The sequence below is a fragment of the Ursus arctos genome, unplaced genomic scaffold, assembly GCF_023065955.2.
Source record: "Ursus arctos isolate Adak ecotype North America unplaced genomic scaffold, UrsArc2.0 scaffold_10, whole genome shotgun sequence".
Classification (NCBI taxonomy): Eukaryota; Metazoa; Chordata; class Mammalia; order Carnivora; family Ursidae; genus Ursus; species Ursus arctos.
In genome coordinates, this window is record NW_026622764.1 from 54,443,334 (window position 1) to 54,470,163 (window position 26,830).

General features: G+C 39.7%; 1 protein-coding gene across 3 annotated transcripts in view; it reads left to right on the top strand.

The window, feature by feature from the left end:
* LRCH1 (leucine rich repeats and calponin homology domain containing 1) overlaps positions 1 to 26,830 on the top strand; it is a 191,931-nt gene that overhangs the window by 98,874 nt on the left and 66,227 nt on the right. For all 3 annotated transcript variants that reach the window (XM_026493283.4, XM_026493287.4, XM_026493286.4), the window contains exon 3: positions 14,455 to 14,581. In XM_026493283.4, the coding sequence (XP_026349068.2) occupies positions 14,455 to 14,581 (127 nt within the window). The remainder of the gene's footprint in view (positions 1 to 14,454; positions 14,582 to 26,830) is intronic.

Below are 26,830 nucleotides of genomic sequence, written 5' to 3' on the forward strand. Positions count from 1 at the left end.
CCCTTTACTTTAGATAGGAGACAGGAATGTGATTTATTCCCCAGCCACACCAGTTCATAAATAAGAATAACAGAAATTAGTGGAATTTATTTTTATGACATTTCTAGTTTGCCTGGCATTTTCACTTTTGTTATCTTGTCTAACATTAACAATGCTTGATTGCATTCCTTGTCCTTTGGGACAGTTTCATAATCTTAAAAACAGTTGTTAGAGAATTATCTAGGAGACCAGCCTAGCTGTTTAAGTAAGGGGCGAGGGCTTTTGTAATTTTAAAAATTTCTACTGTATCTATAGTTGGTTTGCCTTTCTAATTCCTGATTCTGTGAATTTGTGTTTTCCTTTATTCATTTTTTTAAAAGTTTATCTGTTTTGGTTGTGTATTTTTTTGGTTAGATCAGCTTTTAATTTTAGTGACCAACTTTTTTTAGATTTTTATCTTTTATTTCAATTAGTTTCTGATTTTTATCTGTCAGATTTCCGTCTATTTTCTTTTTTCTTTTTTTTTTTTTTAAGATTTTATTTATTTATTTGACAGAGAAAGAGAGACAGCCAGCAAGAGAGGGAACACAAGCAGGGGGAGTGGGAGAGGAAGAAGCAGGCTCCCAGTGGAGCAGGGAGCCCGATGTGGGGCTCGATCCCAGGACCCTGGGATCACGCCCTGAGCCGAAGGCAGACGCTTAATGACTGAGCCTCCCAGGCGCCCCCCGTCTGTCTATTTTCTTATATGTTTATTCTTTTTCTAATTTCTGGAGTTTGGGATATGTATTCATTAATCTCTATTTTTTTTTCCTCATAGGAGCATTTAAGGTTGTGGATTTCCCTGTATGTAGCACTTTAGCTGATTCCTAAAAGTTGTGATGTGTCATGTTTTTAAACTCACTCTTAAAACTTTTCTAATTTTCAGTATTACTTCTTTGACTCATGAGTTTGCTAGAATATATTTTTAAAGTTGCTTTTTAAAATTGATTTTTAATATTAGTGTATTGCATTTAGGGAATATTTTATTTGATGTTGATTCTTTACATTGGTTGAGATTTACATTATAGCCTATGCATAGTAAATATTCCACGTGTGCTTGAGAAGAATGTATGTCCTTCCAAGTGTTGCATGTGGGTTCCAGGAAATCCATTAAGTATAACTTTTTAATTTGGAGGCTCACATCTCCTTTACCGTAAGACATTTTTTGTCTGCTTAATATATATCTGTTACTGAGAGATGCACTTTAAGCAAAATAGGATGATTGTAGATTTGCTTTTTTCCCTGTAATTCCATCAATTCTTAATGTATGTATTTTAAGACAAAGTTATAGGCCAAGTGTTTTGAGCCCAAGTTGAAAAGAATATGTCTTTCTTGCAAACTGCAGGTTTCTTCATTGTGTAGTGATTCACTTTATCCCGAAAATGCTTTTTTTGACTTACAGTCTATTGTATATGAAATTAATACTTACATCTTAGCTTACTTTTGGTGGCTTTTGCTCGCACATATCTTTTCATTTTTTTTACCTTTCAACCTTAGTTTCAGTATGTATGTATGTGGACTTACATTTTTCTTTTCATTTTGTATTTTTTTATCAAGATTATTATTGCCTTCCCCCCCCCCCGACCTTTCCTTTGTTCTATTGAATATTCCAAGTTTTATGTATTCTAATCTTTTTCTTCCTCTGGTTTGGAAGTTAGTCATTATATCTTTACACTTTTAATTGAAAGGTTGCCTATGTAAATTGGTAACATGAATATTTGACTTACAAAAGCCCAAAGTTCTAAAGGTAAAAAATACCTCTTCCATCTTCCTTGAAGTAATAATGTTCGTAGAGAGCTTTCATTTTAAGTGTCCCTCTACAAACTTATATATTATTTTTATTCTTTATTTTAGGTCCATCTTGCTTTTTACCTCGAATTGAGTTAACTGATGCTTATTTGTGTGTGTATATCTATATCTATCTCTCTATCTATATTTTTTAAACCAGATTCTCTACTTTTTCATCTCACTCTTTTTAGGGTCAATTTCCTTCTTTATAACATGCATTTTTAAGAAGTTCATTCAGTGATGGTATGCTTGTGGTAAATACAGTATTTTTCTGAAATGTCTTTTCCCCTCATTCTTGAAAGAAGGTTCAATTCTTTGGCTAAAATTTTAGGTTGTATTAGTGTAAAGTTTTAAGTTACAGTTCTTTTCTATTGTATTTTAAAGATAGTATGTTTTCTGACCTTTGTTTTGTTATAGAGAAATCCTTTGCTAGTCTAAATGTTTTAGGCCCGTGGAGAATTTTCCGTGCTTTTCCTTTTGATTTCTCCCCATACCTTCTTTTTATCTTTGTTGCTCTATATTTTTTGCTACGTTACGTATAGATGTATATTATTTTGGTTTTGATATAGCAAAGCTATAAACTTTGTTTTGCTTCCTGAGCCTGAGGATTCATGTCTTTCATCAACCCTAGAAAAATTTTAGTCCTTGTCTTCTTTCATATTGCCCCTTCCTCTGTTTTTCTATGATTTCTGCCTTATTGGGTACTCCCTATTAGTTAACTTCAAATCTTTCATTCTTCCTCATTTCTTAGTATCCTATATAGCTCTCAGTTCTTTATATTTGGGGCAGTTTTCAAACATGAGAATGCATGTAAGCATATTGAAAGTGGAAGTACAGTAATACTTTGAAAGCAGGAAAAATTGTTGTACCGTGGGATGCTCAGTTGAAAAGACTGCCAGTGATAGGAGTGTATAGCACAAGAACTCTGTATTTGGGCTCATTACTGAGATCTGATGCACTCTCTTACCCTTATAATGGTATACTTTGTTGGTTAGCTAAAAACAAACTTTCACTTGGTACTGAATTTCTAGGAGTTAAGTTATTTTATTATAAAATTAGTTGGGAACAAGTCTTGACGCCTTTGACCCATGAAACTGGAACCTATGAGAATTTGACTTCTTAATCTTCAGTCCTTTCTTTGTTGACTTCTGCCTTTCCTGGCTTGTCAGCATCCTCCATACCTTCTTTCCCTGGTGTCTTAAATTGAGGGTCAGATGGAATTAGGGCGTTATGAAGGCGAGTAGGTTTTGACTGCAGTCTGGAGGCGTAAGGGCCAAGCCAGGACTTCACTTTGGTTTTCTTTGTGTTCTTATTTGCTTGTTAGTGACAATTACAGTGACAGGGCAAATAAAAAAGTTTTTATAAATAAGAGTTACTTTTGTGAAAAGAGACACAGTATTGTTTTTTCTCAGTTTCCCAATTCAAATCTAAATGCATGGCTTCATTTTCAAAAGTAAAAAAACATATGCTATCCTAGCTGGAAAATTGTAGAATATGATGTTAAAAATATTATCCTACTTCTGAAAGGAATGCTTGTGCTCTGAGAGCTCAGGTAGGGGAAATCTTGATAAAATAATGTAGCCAAGAATTTCAGCATGCATGATAATCCTAAATAGCACTTTTCCCAGGTAGATAAGTTAAGTCAAGAATAAATACATATTCTGTGGTTCTTTATCTCGAAGCATTCAAGGAATTGAATGTTTAGGCAACAAAGGGTATAATTGTGATGTGAGCGGTTGATTCTGTGAGGCTTTTTTTTTTTTTTTTTTAATCTCTTGCCATTTCTTGGAACACCTTTACACTCTCTGGACCAGATGGACTGTCAGGACAGATGGAATGAGATAATCTCTTTGAACAGTGAGAAAATAACCAGAAGATTTGGGTCGCTTTCAGAGTTGGATCATGTGGAACTGTGTTATCTATTAATCTAAGCATATCTACCCTCACCTCATGAAATCAGGCAGTGTTTTTCTGTTACGCCATTTGGCAAGCCAAGGCAGAAAGGAATTTGAAAATAACATAAGAAAATTGACCCCTTCTACTCAGTGATTAATTCGTCTATTCATGGATAGAAAATAATAGATCTGGAGAAAACTTACCTGCCAGACTCCATAGGAGAAAAAAATTGTTTATTTCTAACCTCAGTGATGCCATTGGATCAATTAAGGAATAAGCAGAACATTGTTTCCCCAGAGTATATTCTATGGAAAAATGTTGTGTTGGATATAGGTATACTTAAAAAACAAAAAAAAACCACAAAAAACCCAAAAGCATGTATTGTACTAATCTGCACCGTGTGTCTCCAAGCAACACAGAACTCTTCCCTCTTTTTTTGTGAGGCCTGCCTATTAGCATCTCCCAGACTGGTGCCTTCCAGGACATCAGTTTGTAAACACTAATTTAGAAGAATTTTTATCACCCACTGATTCCTTTAAGAACTGACCTCATGCCTAAAAAGGATGAGATTAAAAAGTATGTCCATTCATGATGTTATATTCAGTGGCCCAGTCATTCATATGGACTATATGTATTGAAGGGAAAAATGAAATATAAGTAGAAGACAGAAGGGCCCAGAAAACACTAAAGCACAAAGTGTGTTACACAGACTGCCATCCAAGCTGATTTATTTTTTATTTAGTATGTTAAAATATATATAAATATTTATTTGTTTGTTTATTATTATTTATTAGCTATCAAGTAAAATATGCAATTTTTTGAGAAAAAATTAAGTAATGCAAAGTACAAACAATATATCAGTCCTTCGCCAGTACTCAAATAATTGCTCATATTTTGTGATATTTGCTTATAAGTTTTTTTTTTCCTTTTCCCCAGTTCCTTTCTTTATAGGATTGAACTTTTTTTGTAGGGGATGAGAGGATTTTTTGCAGAGGTTTTGAGAGCTCAATATTATATAGTGAAGAAAAGAATGACCTTGACCAGAAGTCTGAAGCAGCTGAAAGAGTCTTTAACTGTCTGCACTGAAATTTTATTGTTGAAATGCCACATCCCTATAGTTGAAATAATTACCCGTTAAAGGGTAATTCTTTAAAAGAAGGTAAAATCAGGACTCTCATACAAATATAATATCCATCAAAGATTGTATATAATTCATTAATTAACGAAGGAGCCAGTAAGATATTATAGCCTGTTTAAGGGAGAATTCAGCACGTGGGCAGACACACACACACACACACACACACACACACACACACACACTAGTGGGCTGGCTGAAATGAATTTATGTATGGTTGCAAGACGGCTGTCATCATTTGCAGTCCTGCCACACTCATCACAATTTGTCTGTGCTTCTGTGCACAAAAATTATTTGCCTTCCTATCAGTCGGTTTTACAACAAGTTACAGGGCTGTAAGATAACTCAGACATTGAAAGGCAGGCGAACCTTGAAGGGTATACTAGACAAGACCCCGAGCAGTGATTTCTGCCCGTTTCAAAATCAGTTATGATTTTCCTGATATGCTAAGTAATTTCATTTATATCACTGCATGCGAGAATTGTGCAGCTGTATGAACTATTTGAACAGGATAGTAAGTAGAAGAAAAAATTAAGCAGTGGTATTCACTGGGGATTGTGAAACTCTTCTTGCATAACCTGTGTCCCAAAGACTGTGAGAGGCTGTGTGCCGGTGGGTGGCGGGGCAGGATTGAAGAGGCAGAGCTTGTGCTCTGAGGGCAACACGGGTACCTTTGTCTGGCCAGGCATTTGAATGGGTGACCTTCCGGAAACTTAAGTAAACTGTTAGGAGTAGTGGGCCCTCCCTCCCGTATGTTATTTCCAGGGAGAGACCACTGTGACCTCCTTACCAAGAGGAAAGAACAGCCTAGAATCTTGGGCAGAGGCAGCCTTTGAGCAATTGACAGTGGGGCCCAAAGTCTGCAGACACTTGTTTACAGAGTTGTTAGGACGAGCCTGGCCTCCTTCGCTCCCCCTTACAGGAGAGCATCCATAAAGGAAGTCTCACTTTATTTGCTAAGAGTCACTAATCTTTTATCTTCTGTCTTGAGACACCCGGTAGGAAATACCTGCTGCTACAGCGTTTTTAAAATAAATGTCCGATGTTAAAGTGGGACATCAGCTCAGAGAGATGTTGCCTAATCTTGTGAAGGGCTAAGTTTTAGGGTTCATATCCATTTCATATTTTCTGAGAGTTTAGAACAGACTCTTGAGCAGAGCAGGCACTCAGTAGTGTAGACGAATAATTGACTTCCTGTCAGCATTTGACACCATGGCACCGTCCTTCCTGAATTTGGTCACAGGATTTCCTGCTTGCTTTCTGTGTCTTTCTGTCTCTTCTTTATTCCCCTATCTGCATGTTCTTTCTCTCTCTGCACCTTATCACTAGAATTCCCCAAAACTCAATCTTTGATCCTTAAGTCTTCTCTCTCAGACCCATGCTTCGTGTCCCAAATATATGCCCTGTCCCCTGGAGTCATTCGTCCTCATTTTCCCCATTGCTTAAAATTCAGTTCCTCTTAGATGCTTATTGACTCCTCAGAATTCATCATCTGCTAAACTAAGCTCATTTTCTTCTTTCCCAAATTAGCATCTTTGTTCCTGTCCACGCTCCCATTTTTCTTCAGCCCCCTAGCTTGGAATCTCAGAAATTATCTTTGACCCTGTCCTCTATCCTTTTTCATAGAAATTAATCTTTGAACGACCAGTCTAGCATCTCATTGCCTCCTGAGAGGAATTTGGGGTCCTCTTCTACAGTTTTCCTGGTTTCCCTTCACTTTTTATTCCAAAGTCAATGGAAATAGGCTGTGTTGTATTGAGGAAGATCACAGACATTGATATGAAGCCTGACCCACCTGGTTTGAAACCACACAGCACAGAGCAACTCCCTAGCTAGGCAACTTGGAGCAAGTGCTTTGAACCCTCTGAACGTCAGCTTTTGCATCTGAACAGTCGGGGGCTTAATGCTTATATTTTATGATTGTTGTGAATGTAAATAAAATAGTAGTTGTCTAAGTGCCTAGCACAGTGACGACCCAAGAAATGTTTCTTAAATTGTCAAATCAGGTTTGTGATATGCTATGTCATATCTATTGCAATATGGGTTAAGAAAAAGAGTGCGAAAGATCTCGTAAAGTGAATAGATTTTCTCGTATTGTTAGTAACGTGGATATGGTGCTGATCCGTAAAAGTATTAGAGCAGTTAAATGGAACTTTGTTATTATAGGTTGTCAAGCTCCTACATGATAGGAACTCTAATGAAGCCTCATTTCCTCAGAAGGATAAGTAGAAAAAAGAGGATGTGTATAGACTTATATTCATGCAATTCCATCTGCGTTCAAAAATGCCTAGAAATATATGAAGAGATATCCGTCTTTAAATGATAGAAAAAAATGTTAAAAAATGTTCAGGCATCTTAAATTTTATTATGAATATTTTGTATTCACTCAGTGTCCCTGGGTGGAAGTTGATCTGGGCAGCCTGTTCTCCTTTAAGTCCATATGGATATCCCTGTCTCTTTGGGTGGAGGAAAAATGTTAAAGTAACATTTTGGCTTGGTAGAGTCGCATGGAGGAGAAGGTGGGTAAGGTAGGCATCCTTGCCTGGTAATAGGAAGCTAGTGTCCATTCTACCTGGAACATGACTCCAAAAAGTGGGAGAATTCTCTTCAGTGCCAGTACATCTTTCTTAGCCATTTAGTGGTGGTTTGCCTGTATGCCAGCAACAGTGTTTTGCACAGTGGTGTCTTTCAGGACATAGGGCTCAGGCCTCTACAGTCTTGATATTTTTTATTTTGTTTATTTATATTTTTTAAGTAGCCCCAATGCAGGGCTTGAACTCACAACCCTGAGATCAAGGCCTGAACTGAGATAAGAGTCAGATGCTTAACTGACTGAGCCACCCAGGTGCCCCTACAGCCTTAACACTTAAAACCCCAAATCTACATTCTTGCCTCTGAAGGTGTTTAGCAGATTAGTATTCTTGCTGACATTCTCTTTGAACATCCAATGCTTCTTTGATTTTGAACACTTAGCTCCATTTTCGAGTGAAGGAAGGGCATGAGAAACTATTAAAGAGGAAATTTAAAGTCATGGTTTTTAGAGCCTTGTCCTTTTAGAATTGATGAGCTCTTGAGAAGAAAGGATAGGAACTAACTGAGAAGGGGCACGCTATCAATAATTACACTTTGAAATCTAATTACAGACATCGGCAGTGGTGGTTGCCGGCCAGGGAGAGTATAAAAAAGTGGAGTATTTTAAGCAAGGCTTTATTTACACTCAGGAGGAGACTGATAGGCTGTTATTGTGGGAACTGGGTTCAGTTGCAGTGGCCAAATATGGTGCAGGTATGCACGCGAAAATGCACAGCCGGAGGGCTGGTGCAGCCTTTGGCCTGAATTCTGAGCTGCTGTAGACACTCACTTTTTGCTTCTTGCTTCTCTTTTAGTCCTCTTTTCTGAGGCTGACCCTTTCGCTTCTCCAGACATGGCCTTCACGTGTGTAGAATGTGAAACGGATTGGTATAGTGTTCAGATTGGTATAGTGTTCAGCAGCTGGTTCACGATTCAGGCGGAAGGATGATTCTGTGTTCCTGGTCTTAAAACATTTTAAGTTTTCGGGTGATGGCCACCCTTAAGTTGTAGACAGCATAATTGCTTTCAAAGTTCAGTTTCAGCGTGGGTGCCCAGCTTTTGTGCATGCCCAAAATCTGAATCGCATGACTGCATTACAAATTTCATGTAAAACATGATGAAAATGGTATTCATGTAATTTGTATTTATAACATTGAAGTCCACCAAAATATGCTAGGCAACTTGAAGCAAGGCTCTGGTGGTTGTTGGAAAGTGTCGCAGGCATCTGCTGATGGTGGGAATGCAGGGGGAGGGCTGGTGATGAAGGGGAAGTACTCTGTCATCAGGGGAAGCGAGGGTGAGACATTTTGCCATGGTGGGTTTTTCAGAATGGAGCCAGCAGGAAAAAGGAAATGGTTCTCTATAGATATTGTTCACTAATGTGTGTGTATAAAGACAATTAACAGTCAAGTGTCATATGCAAAAGAGAAAAAAAACCCATAAAACATTTACTCTGCCTTGAACGAAAGGTGAACAGGGTATGCAAAACAAACAAACAAAAACACCCAGAAGAACCCATAAACACAAAATTGGGTGAGGTACCCTTTGAAAGGAAACTTGCTTGGTTGGTTAAAGGAAAATAACTGCTGTCTCTGGAGGTCACACCCCAAGCACAGACAAACACGAACAGTAGTGATAACGACCGCCGCGTACTTGTTTCTGCCTTCCTCCCCCTCCCCCCAGGCGAGACTCCTAGAGGGGGAGCCCGGAGTGTCCACACCATGAAACCTGCCCTGCTTTCTCTCCGGCTTTTTAGGTGGAGCTGGGGCATTTTCTGACTAGGCTTGCGTTCGTTAAGGATCCCACATCATGATTTCTGTTACTGTTCAGAAACCAAACAGTAAATGAAGATGGTAACTCCTGGGTATTCATGTTTTCTCAGAGAAATAGTAGGAACCTGGCATTTGGGGAGAGAAAGCCGTTCATGTGCTCGCAGGTGCCAGTCTAGGGTTTCCAGACCAGTCATAGTTTACTTGGTTTCTCTTAACCCGAAATTGTATAGCCCAGCCTGGTCCTACCCCGCATGCCTTGGAGGGAGCATCTTTATGCTTAATTGGTATATGTTTTCAGTGAATGGAACATGAAACCGTATTTTAAAAGTGGCTGAAATTTGAGCAGTTAGGAAATAAAATAAGTAACTAAAACCGAGCTAAGCACACAGACGCTCTCTTTGGTCCCGTCCTCGCTGCTTTTGCCACATTAGCGGTCGGGTACGGTTTCATCTTCATGTAGAGATTTAATGTTGGGCTGTGCACATTTGCATCCCTAATCTCATGTCTTGTGTTAGGTAAGTATTATTATCTATGTTTTAAGGACGACAAAACCAGAGGGGTTAAATGTTTTACTTAAACTAAACGTTTGTGGCAGAGACGGGATTTGAAGCCAGGCCTTCTAATTCTATAGTTGCTGAACTTTTCACCAGTTGAGTAGGTGAATATGTTACAGAAGTCTTGCTATAAATTATTTTCTGTTGAGGGAGTTCTACCCTCAATTATTGAGTGAGTCATACACTAAAAAGAACCCATACACGATTCCAGTAGAATAAAAAAAATATGATACCCTGATAATAAAATCACATGTAAGAATATAGAATTTTTTTATCATCACATACTTTAGGAAAAATAGCTTTCTGATAAACCAATAACAAATAATGTTAAATACCACCATTAAGTCTGAAAACATGGATATTAATAAGTGCCATAGTCAAAACACATTAAATTAGGACTCTCTAACAGTAGAACCATATGGAAGTGACTTGGTTTGCAAATTCCTAAATTTGGGAATTAGGTTAAGTGAGGGATAGTGGGTACTTGAAGCCAAGAGAAATTTATCCTGTAAACTAAAGCTATCAGAAGTGTTCAAATTATGTTGGGCTGCCTTGTTTCATCTTGACATGAGGAAATAGACCAATAAATCTAGTACGGAGTATTCAACTGAGAATGATGGAAGAGGAAGCATTAGCAATAAACAGGCCGGGTAAAAGCCTAACGTCTTCCCGCCCCTCTTTCTCCCTCCCTGTGCCATCATCCTCCACCAGACTGGGCAGGGAGAGTGACAAGAGATGCTGGGCAGGAAGGCTCGGGCTGCCATGACCAAATCTGTAATTTCTGCTTCTGAATGAGTGGCCCTTTTCCCACACTAATTTAATCTACTCTAATGAGCAAGTTAAAAAAATTTTTTTTTTAAATTTTGCTTTCAGGTGGAGCTTACGGGGTAGATTTGAATATAAATGTTGGCCATTATCTTATTAGACACTACATGGCCTTATTTTAAACATTCTTCCCGTGAAGGGCCCGTTTTTAGCACAGAGGCCAGCAGGAGACAAGTGGGGAGCAAGATAGTTGTTTGCGGCCTGAGGCTCTTATTTGCTTGAGAAAAATTGCTGCCAGATGAGTGGTTTCAAAAAACTCAGGCTACCCATGTGGTCTTTCGCAGTAGAGGATTAAAGGGAGTGGGGTTTCTCCTGTCCTTTATAAATATTCACTGGACGGCTAATGGGTTTTTGTGTGCATGTGTATTTCCTTTTTCTATTGGGGAAATTACAAGTCATACAGGAACATCCTGAGATAAAATATATGAAGTCGAGCCTGACAGAATGGATCAATGAAATAGAAGAAATGTGACCCAGGTCTGTAGCGTGCTGTATTATAACTAAAGTTCTGGCATCTGGATTTATCTACAGGTGACTGACTATAGTATGGTGTGGGGGCATAAACAGGCTATTCCATCAGCAACTTTTAGCATAAAAAGCTTGTACCTCCATCAAAGAAACCGTGCTTACATTTAATTATGCTTAAATTTAAAATGCTTAAATTTAAAATTAATACTAACATTTTAAATTTAAAATGCTTAAATTTTTTAAATTTTAAATTAGTATCCACCTTAGAATTCCCATGAGCATAATCCCATGTAATCTCAAATACCATGCTTTTGAGCGAGCAGAGCCTTCATTACGTTGCTTAAATGGTATGATAAATGGCTCTCCTGGTTCAATATCTGTTAATCTGATGAGACGCCTGCATTACGGTGAGACTGGAAATAGTTTAAATCTGAGTTTCCAAGCAAAAAAACACAGGAAGAATCTTCAACTGTAATTGTTAATTCTATGAAAATAAAAATGTAGAAATTTTTGAAAATACTAATCTTTGTTTCCTTATCTTCTCTTCAAAAGGAAGTTTAAATATGGCTCCAAAAAAATTGCTTTAACATTTTAAGTAACCAGTCCTCACTTTATGAAATTACATATTAATAAATATTTTATAACCACAAATTACATTCCAAATTATTTACTTGCCACCTTTTAATAAACTTCGTTCTTTTTTCCAGAGGTAGTGTCTAAGGAGCTTTTTAAGGAGCTTGAAGAAAGCTCTCCCATTAGAGCACCAGAAAGTCCCTGTCTACCAGCCAGAATAGCTCCACTGGGCTCCTGTGGGTGGATGTCAGAGGCTGGAAGACAGGCTGGTAGCCCTTGTTTCCGTTACGCTGCCCTCAGAGACAGGAGAAGGTGCCAGGGCACACCCATCACCCTTATTTTCACCTGTCACTCTAACCAGGAGGAAGTGAAGAGCCAGCTGGTCCTTCCAGTGCCAGGGACACCCTCTACCCCCATACGGCTTTCAATCTCCTCTGTCCCTCCACTGGACTGTCTTAGAGAAACCTCTCTCCTTCTGCTCCTTTCTGGAAATAGCTCTCTTTGCAGATCTGGGCAATGAAGGGATGATTGACTGTATCTTTTCTTGATAAAACCCTATTACCCAGGCATTGGGTACCTGGAGCAGAAGAGATATCAGAGTAGTTACAGGGGAGCACCCACATTAGAAAAGTTCTTTTTTTTTTTTTTTTAAGATTTCATTATTTATTTGAGAGAGAGTGAGTGAGGGGGGAGGGGCAGAAGCAGACGCCCCGCTGAGCAAGGGGCTCCATGTGGGGCTTGATCCCAGGACCCTGGGATCATGACCTGAGCCGAAGGCAGAGGCTTAACCAACTGCACCACCCAGGTGTCCCTAGAAAGGTTCTTTCTCAGCCCATCAGCTAGAGATGCGCTTTATTTAGCCATATAATTCCCACCTCCTTATATGGGGGAGTAGGGGAGTAAAACCTCTAACTGAAATATAATACGTACAGAAAAGTGCACATCACATAATTATACATCTCAGTAAATTTTCACAAATAGAAGTACCATGTAACTAGTATACAGATGAAGTTTATCTTTTTATAGTGATACTTATTTCTTTTTTTAAGATGTATTTATTTATTTTAAAGAGAGAGAGTGCATGAGAGAGAGCATGCAAGTGGGGGGTGCAGAGGAAGAGAAGCAGGCTCCCCGCTGAGCCCAGTACAGGGCTCCATCACACACACCTGAGATCACGACCTGAGTTGAAACCAAGAGTTGGACGTTTAATGGACTGAGCCATCCAGGCGCCCTGTGATACTTATTTCTTAATTATAAAAGCACTTTGTAGGAATTTTGGAAAATTCAGCAAAGTATAAGGAAGAAAATAAAAAGACACTCATTGTACCTAATCTCCTTCAAAGAACTACTGATAACATTTTGGTGTGTTTTCAGGCTGTGTGTCCCTTCGTCTCACACACACTGATTTATGTGTGCCCATAAACACACGCACACTGTACCACAGCCTCGGAAGCTTCGTGCATGTGCGTGCACACACACAAAAGAAGTTCTGAATAGTTGCAGTAACATGACAAACAGATTTTTAGATATTTCATGGCCTGGCCATTGGCTTCATCGGCAGAATAGTGGGGAAAGAAAGGCAGGGAAACTGAAAACCATCTATCTCCTTACTTGATGGCAGGAAAGGGGCTTTTTGTGGGAGAGGAGGTTGAAATAAATGGCTGACATACATAAGATGGTTCATGTATTTCACTTATCCATTATTTTCCCATTTCTCAGGAAAACTAAGCACTGATGATAGGAAGTTCAGACACTTCTCGGTAGAAAACCTTTTCATGCAAAGCGGAAGTGAGACCTGGACCCACCCTCTGTGAAACTGAACCCCTCGAGCCTCCAGCTTCACTTTTGCCAGGAGGCCAACTTTACTTTCTTCTTCCTTTTTTTTTTTTTAAGATTTTATCTATCTATCTATCTATCTATCTATCTATTTATTTGAGAGAGAGAGAGAGAGAGAGAGAATGAGCTGGGGGAGGGGCAGATGGAGAGGGAGCTGAATTCCAGGACCCTCGGACCATGACCTGAGCCAAAGTCAGACGCTTAACTGACTGAGCTACCCAAGCACCCCAGCTTTTTTTCTTCTTTTAATTAGCTCCCTTGCGGACACCAAAATAGACCTTAACCATAGCGGCTCTTGTGTTAGCAAAAGGAAGCAGAGTCGAAATGTTGGAAATCAGGCTCGAAATGTTGGCAATCAGGCTGAGGGTCTTTTATAAGTTGCAGCAAAATGATCTTCCCCATCACTACCAACATGGACGGGAGGATGCCTTCGTGGTGCTTGGATCTTGCTGAGTTTCCTGCTCACATTGTCAGGGAGAGAACAATTGCCACAGCTTCCTGTTGCTCTTGGAGGCACAGGGCGTGATGCCCATCTGCCTCGGGGCTGGCCAAGGACTCAGCTTCTGCGGGGGGTTTGATGGGGCTCCTCGTGCTGGAAAAAGTTGTTTCCCGCAGAACTGCCTATGCCTTTCTTTTTCTTTTTACAGATTTATTTAATTAATTAATTTATTTATAGCACGTGCAGGAGTCAGGGGAGGGGCAGAGGGAGGGGGAGAAAGAGAAGCAGACTCCCCACTGAGCTCCATTCCAGGACCCTAGACCATGACCTGAGCCAAAATCAAGAGTCAGACGCTCAACTGGCCTGAGCCACCCAGGGGCCCCTGCCTTTCTTTCTTAGAAATCTTTTGTATTATGTTCTGTACTTGGGATTTATGACACATGCAGAAACTTTATTGGACCGTTTGTATTCGTAAAATGTCTTCTCGGATCACTCCTCTCTTCTTGCTGACTCACAAACATTCAGAAACAGCATGGAGTGGCCTGTATGTTCACCTGTGTCCTTGTACTGTCTTTGCAGTCGAAATCAGCTGTCTGCCCTGCCTGCCTGCCTGTGTGGTCTGCCTCTCAAAGTCTTAATCGCAAGTAACAACAAACTTGGATCGCTGCCAGAAGAGATAGGTCAGCTCAAACAGTTGATGGAGTTGGTATGTTACTGATTTTTAAGATGCTCTTTTTGTTTACTAATCCTAGTCTATCAAGGTAGTCAGAAAGACTTTTCGCTACTGTTGGACAGGGAGGCACCTATGTGGGGGGGGGGCTGTGTATGATAAAGACATTAAGTGGGGAGAGGAACAATCTTGGCCTTGCTGTGGCAGACACAGTTCCTGCAATTTACAGGTTTCCTGTATTTACACTTCCTGAAGTTCACAGGATTTACAGTTCCTGAAGTTTGCAGGTTATCATGTGGTAGTTAGATCAGTTTTTTTCAGATTGCATATAAATTTGTGACAAATTATGGATAAACTGGCAAAATAATGTACAAATAAGTTAGTAGGCCATACTTTATGAATATAAATACTCAATTCAGAAAGAACAGAGCGCTCTGATTCTTGTAAGGGTTTTAGTAACCATTGCCCCAAATTGATGAAATCTAAAATGTGACCATATCCCCAGAGACAAAAAACAAAACAAAAACAAACTTTATGGGTAGAGATGGGTTTGTAAGTGTGCACCTGAGTCTATGGCCAATAACTTTTCCCCTGTGTGCCAACTTCAGTTAATTTCTTTGGGGCCACGTGGGACACTAGGGTGATGACTTGTGAGGCCCAGATAGAGAGTGCTATTAACCCTTCATCATGTCTGCATGGGGAGTTGGCTGGGAAAGTGACAGCACCCATGTCATATTTGTATCAGCTTTGATTTTAGTATAGAAATGTGTTATTACTGTATAAAGGCGTTAAAGGTAAAGAAGGAGTGTCTTCCTCAGGGCTTATGTGATAGTAGTATATGAAACCCATTCCAACCAGCTCACACCAAAGTTGGAATTGGTTATGAAGATGCAGGGGTCTTCTCAAATAGCCAAGCCATCTTGAGAAAGAAGAACAAAACCGGAGGTATCATAATCCCAGATTTCAAGGTATACCACAAAGTTGTGGTAATCAAAACAGTAGGGTACCGGCACAAAAATAGACACATAGATCAGTGGAAAAGGATGGACTGCCCAGAAGGTAAACTCATGCTTATATGGTCAGTTCATCTGTGACAAAGAAGGCAAGAATATACAATGGGGAAAAGACAGTCTTTTCAATTAATGGTATTAGGAAAACTGGACAGCTACATGTAAAAGAATGAAACTGGACCTCTTTCTTAAACGATACACAAAAATAAACTCAAAATGGATTAAAGACATAAATGTGAGAACTGAAACTATGAAACCCCTAAAATAGGCAGTAATCTCTTAGACATCAAATAGCCTTAATGATGTATTTATGGATATGTCTCCTTAGACAAGGGAAAACAAAAGCAAAAATAAATTATTGAGGGGTGCCTGGGTAGCTGAGTTGGTTGAGTGACTGCCTTCGGCTCGGGTCACGATCCTGGAGTCCCAGGATCAAGTCCCACAAGAGCTCCCTGCTCAGGAGGGAGTCTGCTTCTCCCTCTAACTCTCCCCCATCTCATGCTCTCTCTCAAATAAATAAATATTTTTAAAAAATTATTGAGTCTACACAAAAATAAAAAGCTTTTGCACAGCAAAGGAAACTATTAACAAAACAAAAAAGCAACCTAGTGAATGGGAGAATATATCTGCAAGTGATTTATTCAATAAGGAGGTAATATCCAAAATATATAAAGAACCCGTACAGCTCAACAACAGCAAAAAAAGAAATCTGAATAAAAAATGGGCAGAGGACCTGAATAGAAGTTTTTCCAAAGAAGACATATAGATGGCAAACAGACACATGGAAAGGTGCTCAGTATCACTGACCATCAGGGAAACGCAAGTCAGAACCACAATAACACGCTACACCAGTCAGAATTGCTAGTATTAAAAAGACAAAAAATAGCAAGTGTTGGCAAGGATGTGGAATAAAGGGAATCTTCCCACACTGTTGGGAATGTCAATTAATGCAGCCACTATGGAAAACAGTATGGAAATTCCTTAAAAAATTAAAAATAGAATTACCATATGATCCAATAATTCCACTACTGGGTACCCAAAGAATACAAAAACACTAATTTGAAAAAATACATGCATACCTATGTTGATTGCAGCGTTATTTACAATAGCCAAGATGTGGAAACAACCTGTGTCCATTGATAGATGAATATACAATGGCATATTACTCAGCCATAAAAAAGAATGAAATCTTGTCATTTGTGACAACATAGATGGACCTAAAGGGTATGAAATAAGTCAGAGAAAGACCAATACCATATGGTTTCACTTATATGTGGAATCTAAAAAAAAAAAAAAAAAATCAAACAAAAACCAGAAAGAGACTCACAAGTAACAGAGAACAACTGGCAGTTGCTGGAGGGGATGGGGGCAGGTGGATGAGTGAAATAGATGAATGGGATTAGGAAGGGCAAACTTCCAGGGGTGCCTGGGTGGCTCAGTCATTTAAGCATCTGCCTTCAGCTCAAGTCACTATCTCATGGTCCTGGGATGGAGCCCCAAGTCGGGCTCCCTGTTCGGTAGGGGAGTCTGCTTCTCCCTCTCCCTCTGCCCCTGCCCCCCATGCTCTCTCTCTTGCTCTCTTTCTCTCTCTCTCTCAAATAATTAAATAAGATTTTTAAAAATATTTAAAGAAAAGAAAAAAACTGTTAGTCATATACTTTTTTTTTTTTTTTTTTTTAATAATACTTCTTTTAGGAGTCTCGTAAACCACAAAATCCAGGTCTGCTAGAATTTGGGTTAAGTCTTACAAACACAATATGAATCACAGGTTGGTTTTTCCCCACTTTTTGGGCTCCCACAGCTGGGTGGCTCATAGGTGAGGTCAGTCTGCTGGAACCTGTTGGCAGCTGGGATGCGTTTCTGTCCCACCACATCCTGGTCTTAAGCTGGCAGCATGCCCCGCATCCGCTGTGCTGTGGGAGCTGCAGACCAGCTCCTCTGTGACGACATGGCCCGTGCGCTGAGCCTGGAGCCAGCCCCACACCAGAGCAGGGCTTTCCTCAGGTGCTCTCGTCAGCTGCTGGGCTGGCACCGCGGCCGGGGTGGAATAGCACTGTCTCCCGCCTCGGGACACCCATGCTTAGGGGGTGGCTGTAAGGGACCCGTTGAGCTTTCCTTAGGCACCCTGTCCAGAGCCCAGCTCTAGCAAGGGCTGCCCTGCCTCTTCGTTACACTAACTGTTTGGTGTCGACTAACTACTAATTAGCACTGTCATCAACTGGCTCCGGTTTCTTTTCTCCATCAGCAATAACTGTTGAATCCTTGAATCCTAGAATGTTAGAGCCATGGGGGTTTTAAAAGCCATCTAGTCCAAGCTCTTGACATCTTATAAATGAAAAAGCCCAACATAGAGAGACAGCATGTGATGTACAGAAGGTCGGTGTGGTGTAGCTGACTTGTGGCCTGAGCGGAAGCACCCTCACCAGCACTGCTTGATGGGAAGATAATGCAAGCAGCAAATGTTCTCTTCTCTCCTCTCTCCTCCTCTCCCCTCCCCTCCCCTCCCCTCCCCTTCTCTATGTTATTCTTAATTCCAATGTAGTTGACATACAGTGTTATATTAGTTTCAGGTGTACCATATAGTGATTCAGCACTTTGATATGTCACTCGGTACTTATCATGACAAGTGCAGTCCTTAATCCCCATCACATATTTCACCCATCCCCCCACCCACCTCCCCTCTGGTAACCATCAGTTTGTTCTCTATAGTGAAGAGTCTGTTTCTTGGCTTGTTTCTCTCTCTTTCCTTTGCTCATTTGTTTTGTTTTTTAAATTCTGCACATGAGTGAAGTCATGTGCTATTTATCTTTCCCTGACTTATTTCACTTAGCATAACACTCTCTAGTTCCACTCATGTTGTTGAAAATGTCAAGATTCCATTCTTTTTTATGGCTGAATAATATTCCAGAGTGTGTGTGCGCATGCATGCATGTCACATCTCCTTAAACCATTTATCAGTTGGGGCGCCTGGGTAGCGCAGTCGTTAGGCATCTGCCTTCGGCTCAGGGCGTGATCCCGGCGTTCCGGGATCGAGTCCCACATCGGGCTCCTCCGCTATGAGCCTGCTTCTTCCTCTCCCACTCCCCCTGCTTGTGTTCCCTCTCTCGCTGGCTGTCTATCTCTGTCAAATAAATAAATAAATAATCTTTTAAAAAAATCATTAAAAAACCATTTATTAGTCGATGGATACTTAGGCTGCTTCCATAATTGGGCTATTGTAAATAATGCTGCTATAAACATTGGGGTGCATGTATCCCTTTGAATCAGTATTTTTATATTCTTTAGGTAAATACCCAGTAGTGTGATTGCTGGATCATAGGGTAGTTCTATTTTTAACTTTTTTGAGGAACCGCTATGCTGTTTTCCAGAGTGGCTGCTCCAGTTTGCATTCCACTGAAAAAAGAACGGTGCACAAGGGTTCCTTTTTTCCCACGTTCTCTCCAACATGTGTTGTTTCTTGTGTTTTTGGTTTTAGCCATTCTGACAGGTGTGAGGTGATATCTCATTGTAGTTTTGATTTACATTTCCTCACGAGTGATGTTGAGCATCTTTTCATGTGTCTGTTGGTCATCTGTTGGCCATCTTCTTTGGAGAGATCTCTGTTCATGTCTTCTGCCCATTTTTCAAATTGGATTATTTGTTTTTTAGGGTGTTGAGTTGCCTAAGTTCTTTACATATTTTGGATACTAACTCTTTATTGGATATATCATTTGCAAATATCTTCTCCCATTCAGTAGGTTGCCTTTTAGTTTTGTAGATTGTTTCCTTCACTGTGCAGATGCTTTTTATTTTGGTGTAGTACCAACAGTTTGTTTTTGCTTTCCCTTGCCTCAGGAGACCTATCTAGAAAAATGTTGATATGGCTCATGTCAGAGACCTTACTACCTGTGGTCTCTTTGAGGATTTTTATGGTTTCAGGTCTCACATTTAGGTATTTAACCCATTTTGAATTTTTGTGTATGGTGTCAGAAAGTGGTCCAGTTTCACTGTTTTGCATGTAACTGTCCAGTTTTCCCAACACCATTTGTTGAAGAGACTGTCTTTTTCCCATTGGATATTCTTATATGCATTGTCAAAGACTAATTGACCATGGAATTGTGGATTTATTTCTGAGTTTTCTATTCTGTTCCATTGATCTATATGTCTATTTTTGTGCCAGTGCCATACTGTTTTGATCACTACAGCTTTGTAATATAACTTGAAATCTGGAATTGTGATGCCTCCGGCTTTGTTTTGCTTTTTCAAAATTGCTTTGACAATTTTGGAGTCTTTTGTGGTTTCATATAACTTTAAGGATTGTTTGTTCTAGTTCTGTGAAAAATGCTGTTGGTATTTTGATAGGGATTGCATTAAATGTGTAGATTGCTTTGGGTGGTATAGACATTTTAACAATATTTGTTCTTTCAATCCGTGAGCATGGAATGTCTTTCCATTTCTTTGTGTCATCTTCAGTTTGTCATCGATGTTTTATAGTTTTTAGAGTACAGGTCTTTTTCCTCTTTGGTTAGGTTTATTTCTAGGTATCTTATTACTTCTGGTATAATTGTAAATGGGATTATTTTCTTAATTTTTCTTTCTGCTGCTTCATTATTAGTGTATAGAAATTAGTGTATAGAAATGCAACAGATTTCTGTACATTGATTTTATATTCTGAGACTTTACTGAATTCATTTATCAGTTCTAGTAGTTTTTTGGTGGAGTTTTTAGGGTTTTCTATATAGAGTATCATGTCATCTGCAAATAGTGAGTTTTACTTCTTCCTTACCAATTTGGATGCCTTTTACTTCTTTTTGTTATCTCATTGCTGTCAGTAAATGTAATTTTAAATGCACTGGTAGCCATATTTTTTTTAAAAAAGCAAGTGAAGTTAATTTTAATAATTTTTTTTATTTTATGCAGGATGGCCAAAATATTATTTCAGCATGTATGCAATATATAATTAATGAGATATTTTGTATTTTTTTCATATCAAGTCTTTGAAGTCCAGCGTATATTTTATACAGACAGCATCTCACAGGTTGGACCACCCACATTTCTCGTGCTCAGTAGCCACGTGTAGGTGGGGCAGCTCTGCAGCCTGTGTTCTTTAACTGTGTGAACAGGCATTGTCTTTGTGAAAAGCATTTATTTCTGACTCTGGTGAATATTTAATTGATTGCCATTATTTAACCACAAGGGGTGGTGACCTTGCTTAAGGTCACAGACTAAAAAAAGATTAGTTTCCATCCGTTCTTACTTATCTTTCATCTCTTCTTTTCTTAAAATAGTAGCGCTACTGTAGGTAACCATGTCCAATGATTTTCAGCTATCAGTTGGAAAGCAATTCCCCGGAGAGCCTAAAGTGATTCTAGACTTGCTTGGGAGGCTTTGTTTTATAGTTACATGGTAACCACCTTGTTAAAAAAATTTGGGAGCCACCTCCTTCCCGCCCCCAAGCGTTCAGAGTACCTGAAGCCAATTAAGTGCTGATAAAATCACTATGCTTATCAGGCTCTGAGCAGTGTTTAGCTATTTTGGAAGAAATATTTTTAAATTTCACGTTAGACTCAAAGAGTATCCTAGATGGAGTTGTAAACCCTCTTCTCTTCCAAGTGTGAGTATTCCACAGTCATCATTGGCTTGAAAAACAAGAACAAAAGCACTGTAGCTGTCTGCAAGAAAGGAGGAGTCCTCTCTAATTTTTAAGAGGAACTAAAGTTGGAAAACACCATCTTACCATCTTCAGTATACCGCGGTTATCCGAAAATAAAACAAAAAGCATTGCCGTGCAGTGATTGGGTCATCCAGCCATTTGAGATTGTGCAGAGAACAAAGGAACACAAGTGTTGCTCCTTCCATGGAGAAGTCATTAAGAAGCACCTATCGAGGGGCGCCTGGGTGGCACAGCGGTTAAGCGTCTGCCTTCGGCTCAGGGCGTGATCCCGGCGTTATGGGATCGAGTCAGGCTCCTCCGCTATGAGCCTGCTTCTTCCTCTCCCACTCCCCCTGCTTGTATTCCCTCTCTCGCTGGCTGTCTCTATCTCTGTCAAATAAATAAATAAAATCTTAAAAAAAAAAAAAAAAGAAGCACCTATCGAGATGTCCTTTTTTGAATCCATGGGAAGCCAGGATAGTGTTCTATGTTGTTTCAGGTGCAAGAGAATTTAAGGAATCCTAGCTCTATGCAGCTGGCCCCTCCAGGGTCATTTCTGATGGGAAAGATCTAGAACTTCCTGACTTTCTTGGCTACTATGAATTACTTCTGTCCCTCCGGTACTCTCAGAGGTGTAGCTGTAATCTGGATATATGTTGCTTTGTAAGTCTTTGTATCTGGCTGTTCTTTCTGTAAGAGAAAGAGAAAAAGCCCTGGCGTTTACTGAACACCTGCTGTATGCCTGGCACTCTGCTAGGTACATGACATGGATTATTGCATATAATCTTGACAGTAACTCAGCAAGGTAGATATATTATCTACATTCTGTAGACAAATTTGAATTTCAGAATTACTTATCCAAAGCCATGGGGCTATGGAGTGGTGGAGCTGGGGTGAAAACCAGTTCTGTGTGATGACAGCACCACACAGCTCTGCTTGTTGTGTCTTCTTCTAGATGACGTGTCACATGATGAGGAGAATGTTTTGTTTGTTGTTTGTTTGTTGAGTTCCTGGTTCCCCTTGCAGTGGTTTTCCCATTAAAGTTGGGGCAGAGCATGAACAGCCGAAAGTGAATCAATCAGAGAATGAATGTTACAAAAATAGGGTCAGTGTCTGTCTGGAAGTTTCCTCATGGAGATCTACAGCTAGTCAGGGAAGGTCAGTAGAATATTCTGGTATTGACTAACCCTTATTTTACTCATTAAAACCACATTAACATTTGGAGACATGGTTCCTTTACTGTCAAACCATGCCTGAAGGAAAAGGCATGTTGAATATTTGGTAGGAGGTGCCATATGAATGGCCTATGTTATGATTCCCAGACAGCTGTGAAGACAGCACACCAAGTTAGAGCACAATGAAGGTGAGTTTCCTCATGGTTCCCTGTGCATGCTGATATACTGGGGTCCAGAGATGCTCTAGCCCTTGCGTGGTTTCTTTCAATTTGTCTTTCCCCACCTCAGGCAGTGAAAATTGTGGCTCCCAGCTCTTACCTCCGTATAAGAGAACGTAGTATCCCTGATCCAGAACCTGCTCTTACCACCGAAAAGCTCACAGAGCCTAACGCAAGTAATAACTGATAGAAAGGGGCATTTCCTGGCTCTGACTAGGCATCTCATTTTTTATTCTCTTTTCATGAAATGTTTGTGTGTGGGGGGAGTTTGAATTCAAGGATTGATTATAGACACAGGGGGTACTGGCCTGCTTCTGAGAAAAATCCCTTCTTCAGTTTCATCCATAACATTCCAACCTCGGAGCTCGGTGTAGGGGAGACGTAAATTCATGTGTCTTCCATAATCATTTTTCCATTTGTAGTCTCTGGAGATGCCTCCTAACGTCTCTAGTTTCTGTGGGACAGTTGGAAATCCATGGCTTGTTTAAGATCCATTTTGTTGAAGAGCTTTGAGTTGGGACAGATGTTTGTGAGTATATGCAAGGGTGTGAAGTGGAGTTTTATACTGGAAGGAGACATCCAGTAAACGTCGGGAGGTGGTAATTTATCATACCAGCAGTTGCTTGAAAAAGTCTTGAGTTTAAATGAGCATACTGATCTTTCTTTTTTTTTTTTTTAAGATTTATTTATTTATTTATTTGACAGAGATAGAGACAGCCAATGAGAGAGGGAACACAAGCAGGGGGAGTGGGAGAGGAAGAAGCAGGCTCATAGAGGAGGAGCCTGACGTGGGGCTCGAACCCGGAACGCCGGGATCACGCCCTGAGCCGAAGGCAGACGCTTTTAACCGCTGTGCCACCCAGGCGCCCCAGCATACTGATCTTTCAAAAAAAAAAAAAAAAAAAGTTCCGACTACAGGCATTGAGGTTTCTGATTGCTAAGAAATCAAAATTGACATGATTCCTAAGTGGGTTAAGTATCTGTCTTTCAAAATCTCTTCATTATTTCTATTGTGATAATTGGATTTTCCTAATATCACAAGAAAATTTAAATTTTTTAATTTTGCCACTTCTCTTTGCATAGGAACAGAGAGGTTAAGACATTTACCTAAAGTTACATAGTGAGTCATACAACAGACATCCCCCCCACCAAAAAAAGAGCATGATCCCCATGATGGGAATTAATAGCTTAAATTTCCTGTCAGAATGTTTGCATTTCCTTCAGTTAAATGAAGAGCTATATTTAAGATAAAAATACGACTTCAGCAATAGTATAACCACACTAGGTTTTTGAAAACCTGAGAGTCAGAGCAAGGTAGCTCATGAGAATACCACATGCATTTCCGTAGTGTGGCCCAGTCTCACTGGGCATCTTCCCCAACCAAGATCATCTTGACACAGTACGCAGTAGTTGTGTTGGTGTTCATTAGAGGTTACGCCTTTAACAAACAGTTTTTTTCTTTTTTTATATTATTTCCTGAAAGTGAACATTACCTAGCTTAATAATCCCTGAATTAATCTAATGTTTTAAATCCTTGTCATTTTTGCATCCTGAAGGTAAATTAACAACTAGCACTTAATAACAAAAATCTCTTAGTCTCCAATGTGCATTTAACACTTCTAGAGAGTTCCTTTATTGCCTGGAAGGGCTGGCATGAAATGACTCCAAAGTTTTCCCTTTGGTTTTTTAAAAACATGTTGATTAAACCAGTGGGAAAAAAAAGTATATTTTAAGTCATAGTTAAAATTCCCCGTTTTGTTTTTTATCTCAATGACTAAATTAGACTGGCTGGTCCACAAAAACTTAGGTTGAATATTTATGTTAATATTTAATAATTAGACTCACTTCTGTATAAAAAAGAATAGAATTAGTAAATATTTATGACATGTTTATGATGATTTCTTTTTGGCCTGCCTGTACATTTGCACTATTATAACAGTGAATATATGGTAATTGGATTCACTGAAGCTTATAATAAGTATTTTCTAAGATATAGCTTAGGGGCTAATAGATAATTCAGAAGGGATTCATTTGACTATTCTAAGAAGCAACTGAATCTGGAATTCATAGCTTGGCAAATTCTCACTAAATGCAGAAGTGTGAATCAGTGATGTTATTTATTTATTAAATTTATTTTCCTAAATGTTATCTTTTCAAAATGAACTCAAATTTAAAAAACCATACCTTAGGCTAAATGTGGACGGACATGTTCTAGAGAACCAGACCATTCCAGGAATATTGCTTTTTCATATTCTAAACTGAAACATCTTACCAAAGCATTTAGACTATTATCCTCTCTTTCCTCCTCCTCATTCCCCAGCTAATGAAGACATGGGGGGTTTTATTTTTCTGAAGAAATTCATAGCTCTTTAAAATTTATCAAGGTTCCGTAACTGGGAGGCCAAGGAGTTTTGCATAGTTTCTACAATATTGATTATACAATAGTGAGTTGTTACCTTGCTTTCATGCTAAATCTGCCTGGGCATTTTCCCCTCCTTATTTTGGCAGGACAGGAAATAACTGACAGCAGAGTACTATTAAAATAATTTGACCTTCACTATACACACTTCAAAATGTGAATGGACAATTGGACTTTGTGTTTCTAATTGTCTACAGATGTCCTATCCTGTAGGTCAGAAGGAAAAACTATTTATCATTATTTTTTTTTTAAGTGTAAATTGGGTAACTGCTTTCCTTACTGGTAAATAAGCATTTAAATATAGCTGAAGGGAGTTGATTTTCCTTGATAAAGCCATTATGTTAGAAATATAAGTCAGAAAAAAATTACCTTATATTTAGGGAACCAGGCATACTTTTCCGGCTAAACAGAGGATAATCAACAAAATGCAAGGTGAATATAGTACACCCCAAAAAATAGGATAAGACTGAATTGAGACTTTGTGCTCTGAATGAGCTGCCTAAATATAGCTGTTATCTCTGTTTTCCTCTCTCCCCTCCTTTTTTTAAAAAGAACGATTTTGCGGGGCGGGGGGCGGGGTGCGTGCATGGCTCAGTTGGTTGAGTGTCCACTCTTGGTTTAGGCTCGGGTGTGGTCTCCCAGTCTTGGGATCGAGCCCGTGTCAGGCTGCATGCTCAACAGGGAGTCTGCTTGGGACTCTCTCTCCCTCTGTCCCCCCCGCCGAAATAAATAATAAAATAAAATAAAATAATGATTTTTTAAAGAATTCTGTCCTTGAAACTTCTGAAAGTTGTCAGTTTCGTATCAAAAAACTGATTCCCATAAACCGAACAAAGGGTCCTTCTCGTGCAGTCACTCACAGACTAATAAAAACTTAACTATAGATGTCAGTAACATAACTTCTCTCTAGATATGGAAAATTCCCGCGATTTCTTCCCCCACGACCCCCTCCCTCCCGCCAACCATCACCAGTCTGACTGTGCCTGTCTGTGAGTCCAATAGAATGCTTTGATCTCCTGTATTTCTAGGGCTTACTGTACACCCTTTATGTGAGGGCTCTTCTAAAAGAGAATGGAATGGCGCCTCTTGCTTATTTGTGACTTGGTTGAGGCGAAGAAAGATAAAGATTTCACTGAAAGGATTTGGTTGTTGATATCTGTGACTGATCAGATGCCACAGTACCGGAGAAGAGGTAGCATTTCACTTTTTCCTTCTCATATATGGAAGTAGATGCAGAAAGGCAGAATTATCTACTGACTCAGTGAGGGGCTCAAAGTGACTGAACAAATCTCTGGACCTTTTAATTCAATAATTACTTCTTTCAGCTTTTATTTCTCTGCAGATGTACTGGTGGGTTTTTGTTTTTGTTTTTAAACACTAAGGATCTTTTTCGTGGAATTTTATGTGACTTTTCAGGACCAAGAGGGGTACACCAACAGCCAGCCTGGGGGTGAGGCTCTTGAACGCCCAGTGTTGTGAGCCTGTCACGCCAGCTCACCTCAGTCGGATGCGGAGCACAGAGCCGAACCGCGGCTCGTTGCACTGTGTAGACTCAGCCTGTGCAGAGGGCTCCTTCATCCCCCTTAGCACGAGCGGTTTTATTCCTTCACCAGGTGATACTCATTTAGCAGCCTCGTGACCTTGCCAGATGGGCGGGTCACCTGAGGATTTTTAGATGAGAAGAGATCAGAGGGCAGTGATCCCCTGCGTTCTGCACAGTCCTGCTCTTACACGGAGCCCTGGGGTTGCTGGGGGTGGGTCAAGGGTAAGTTCTCCTCATCTGAGTGAATGTGAAACTGCTTTGCTGCCTGGTAAAAGGGGCGGTTTTTGC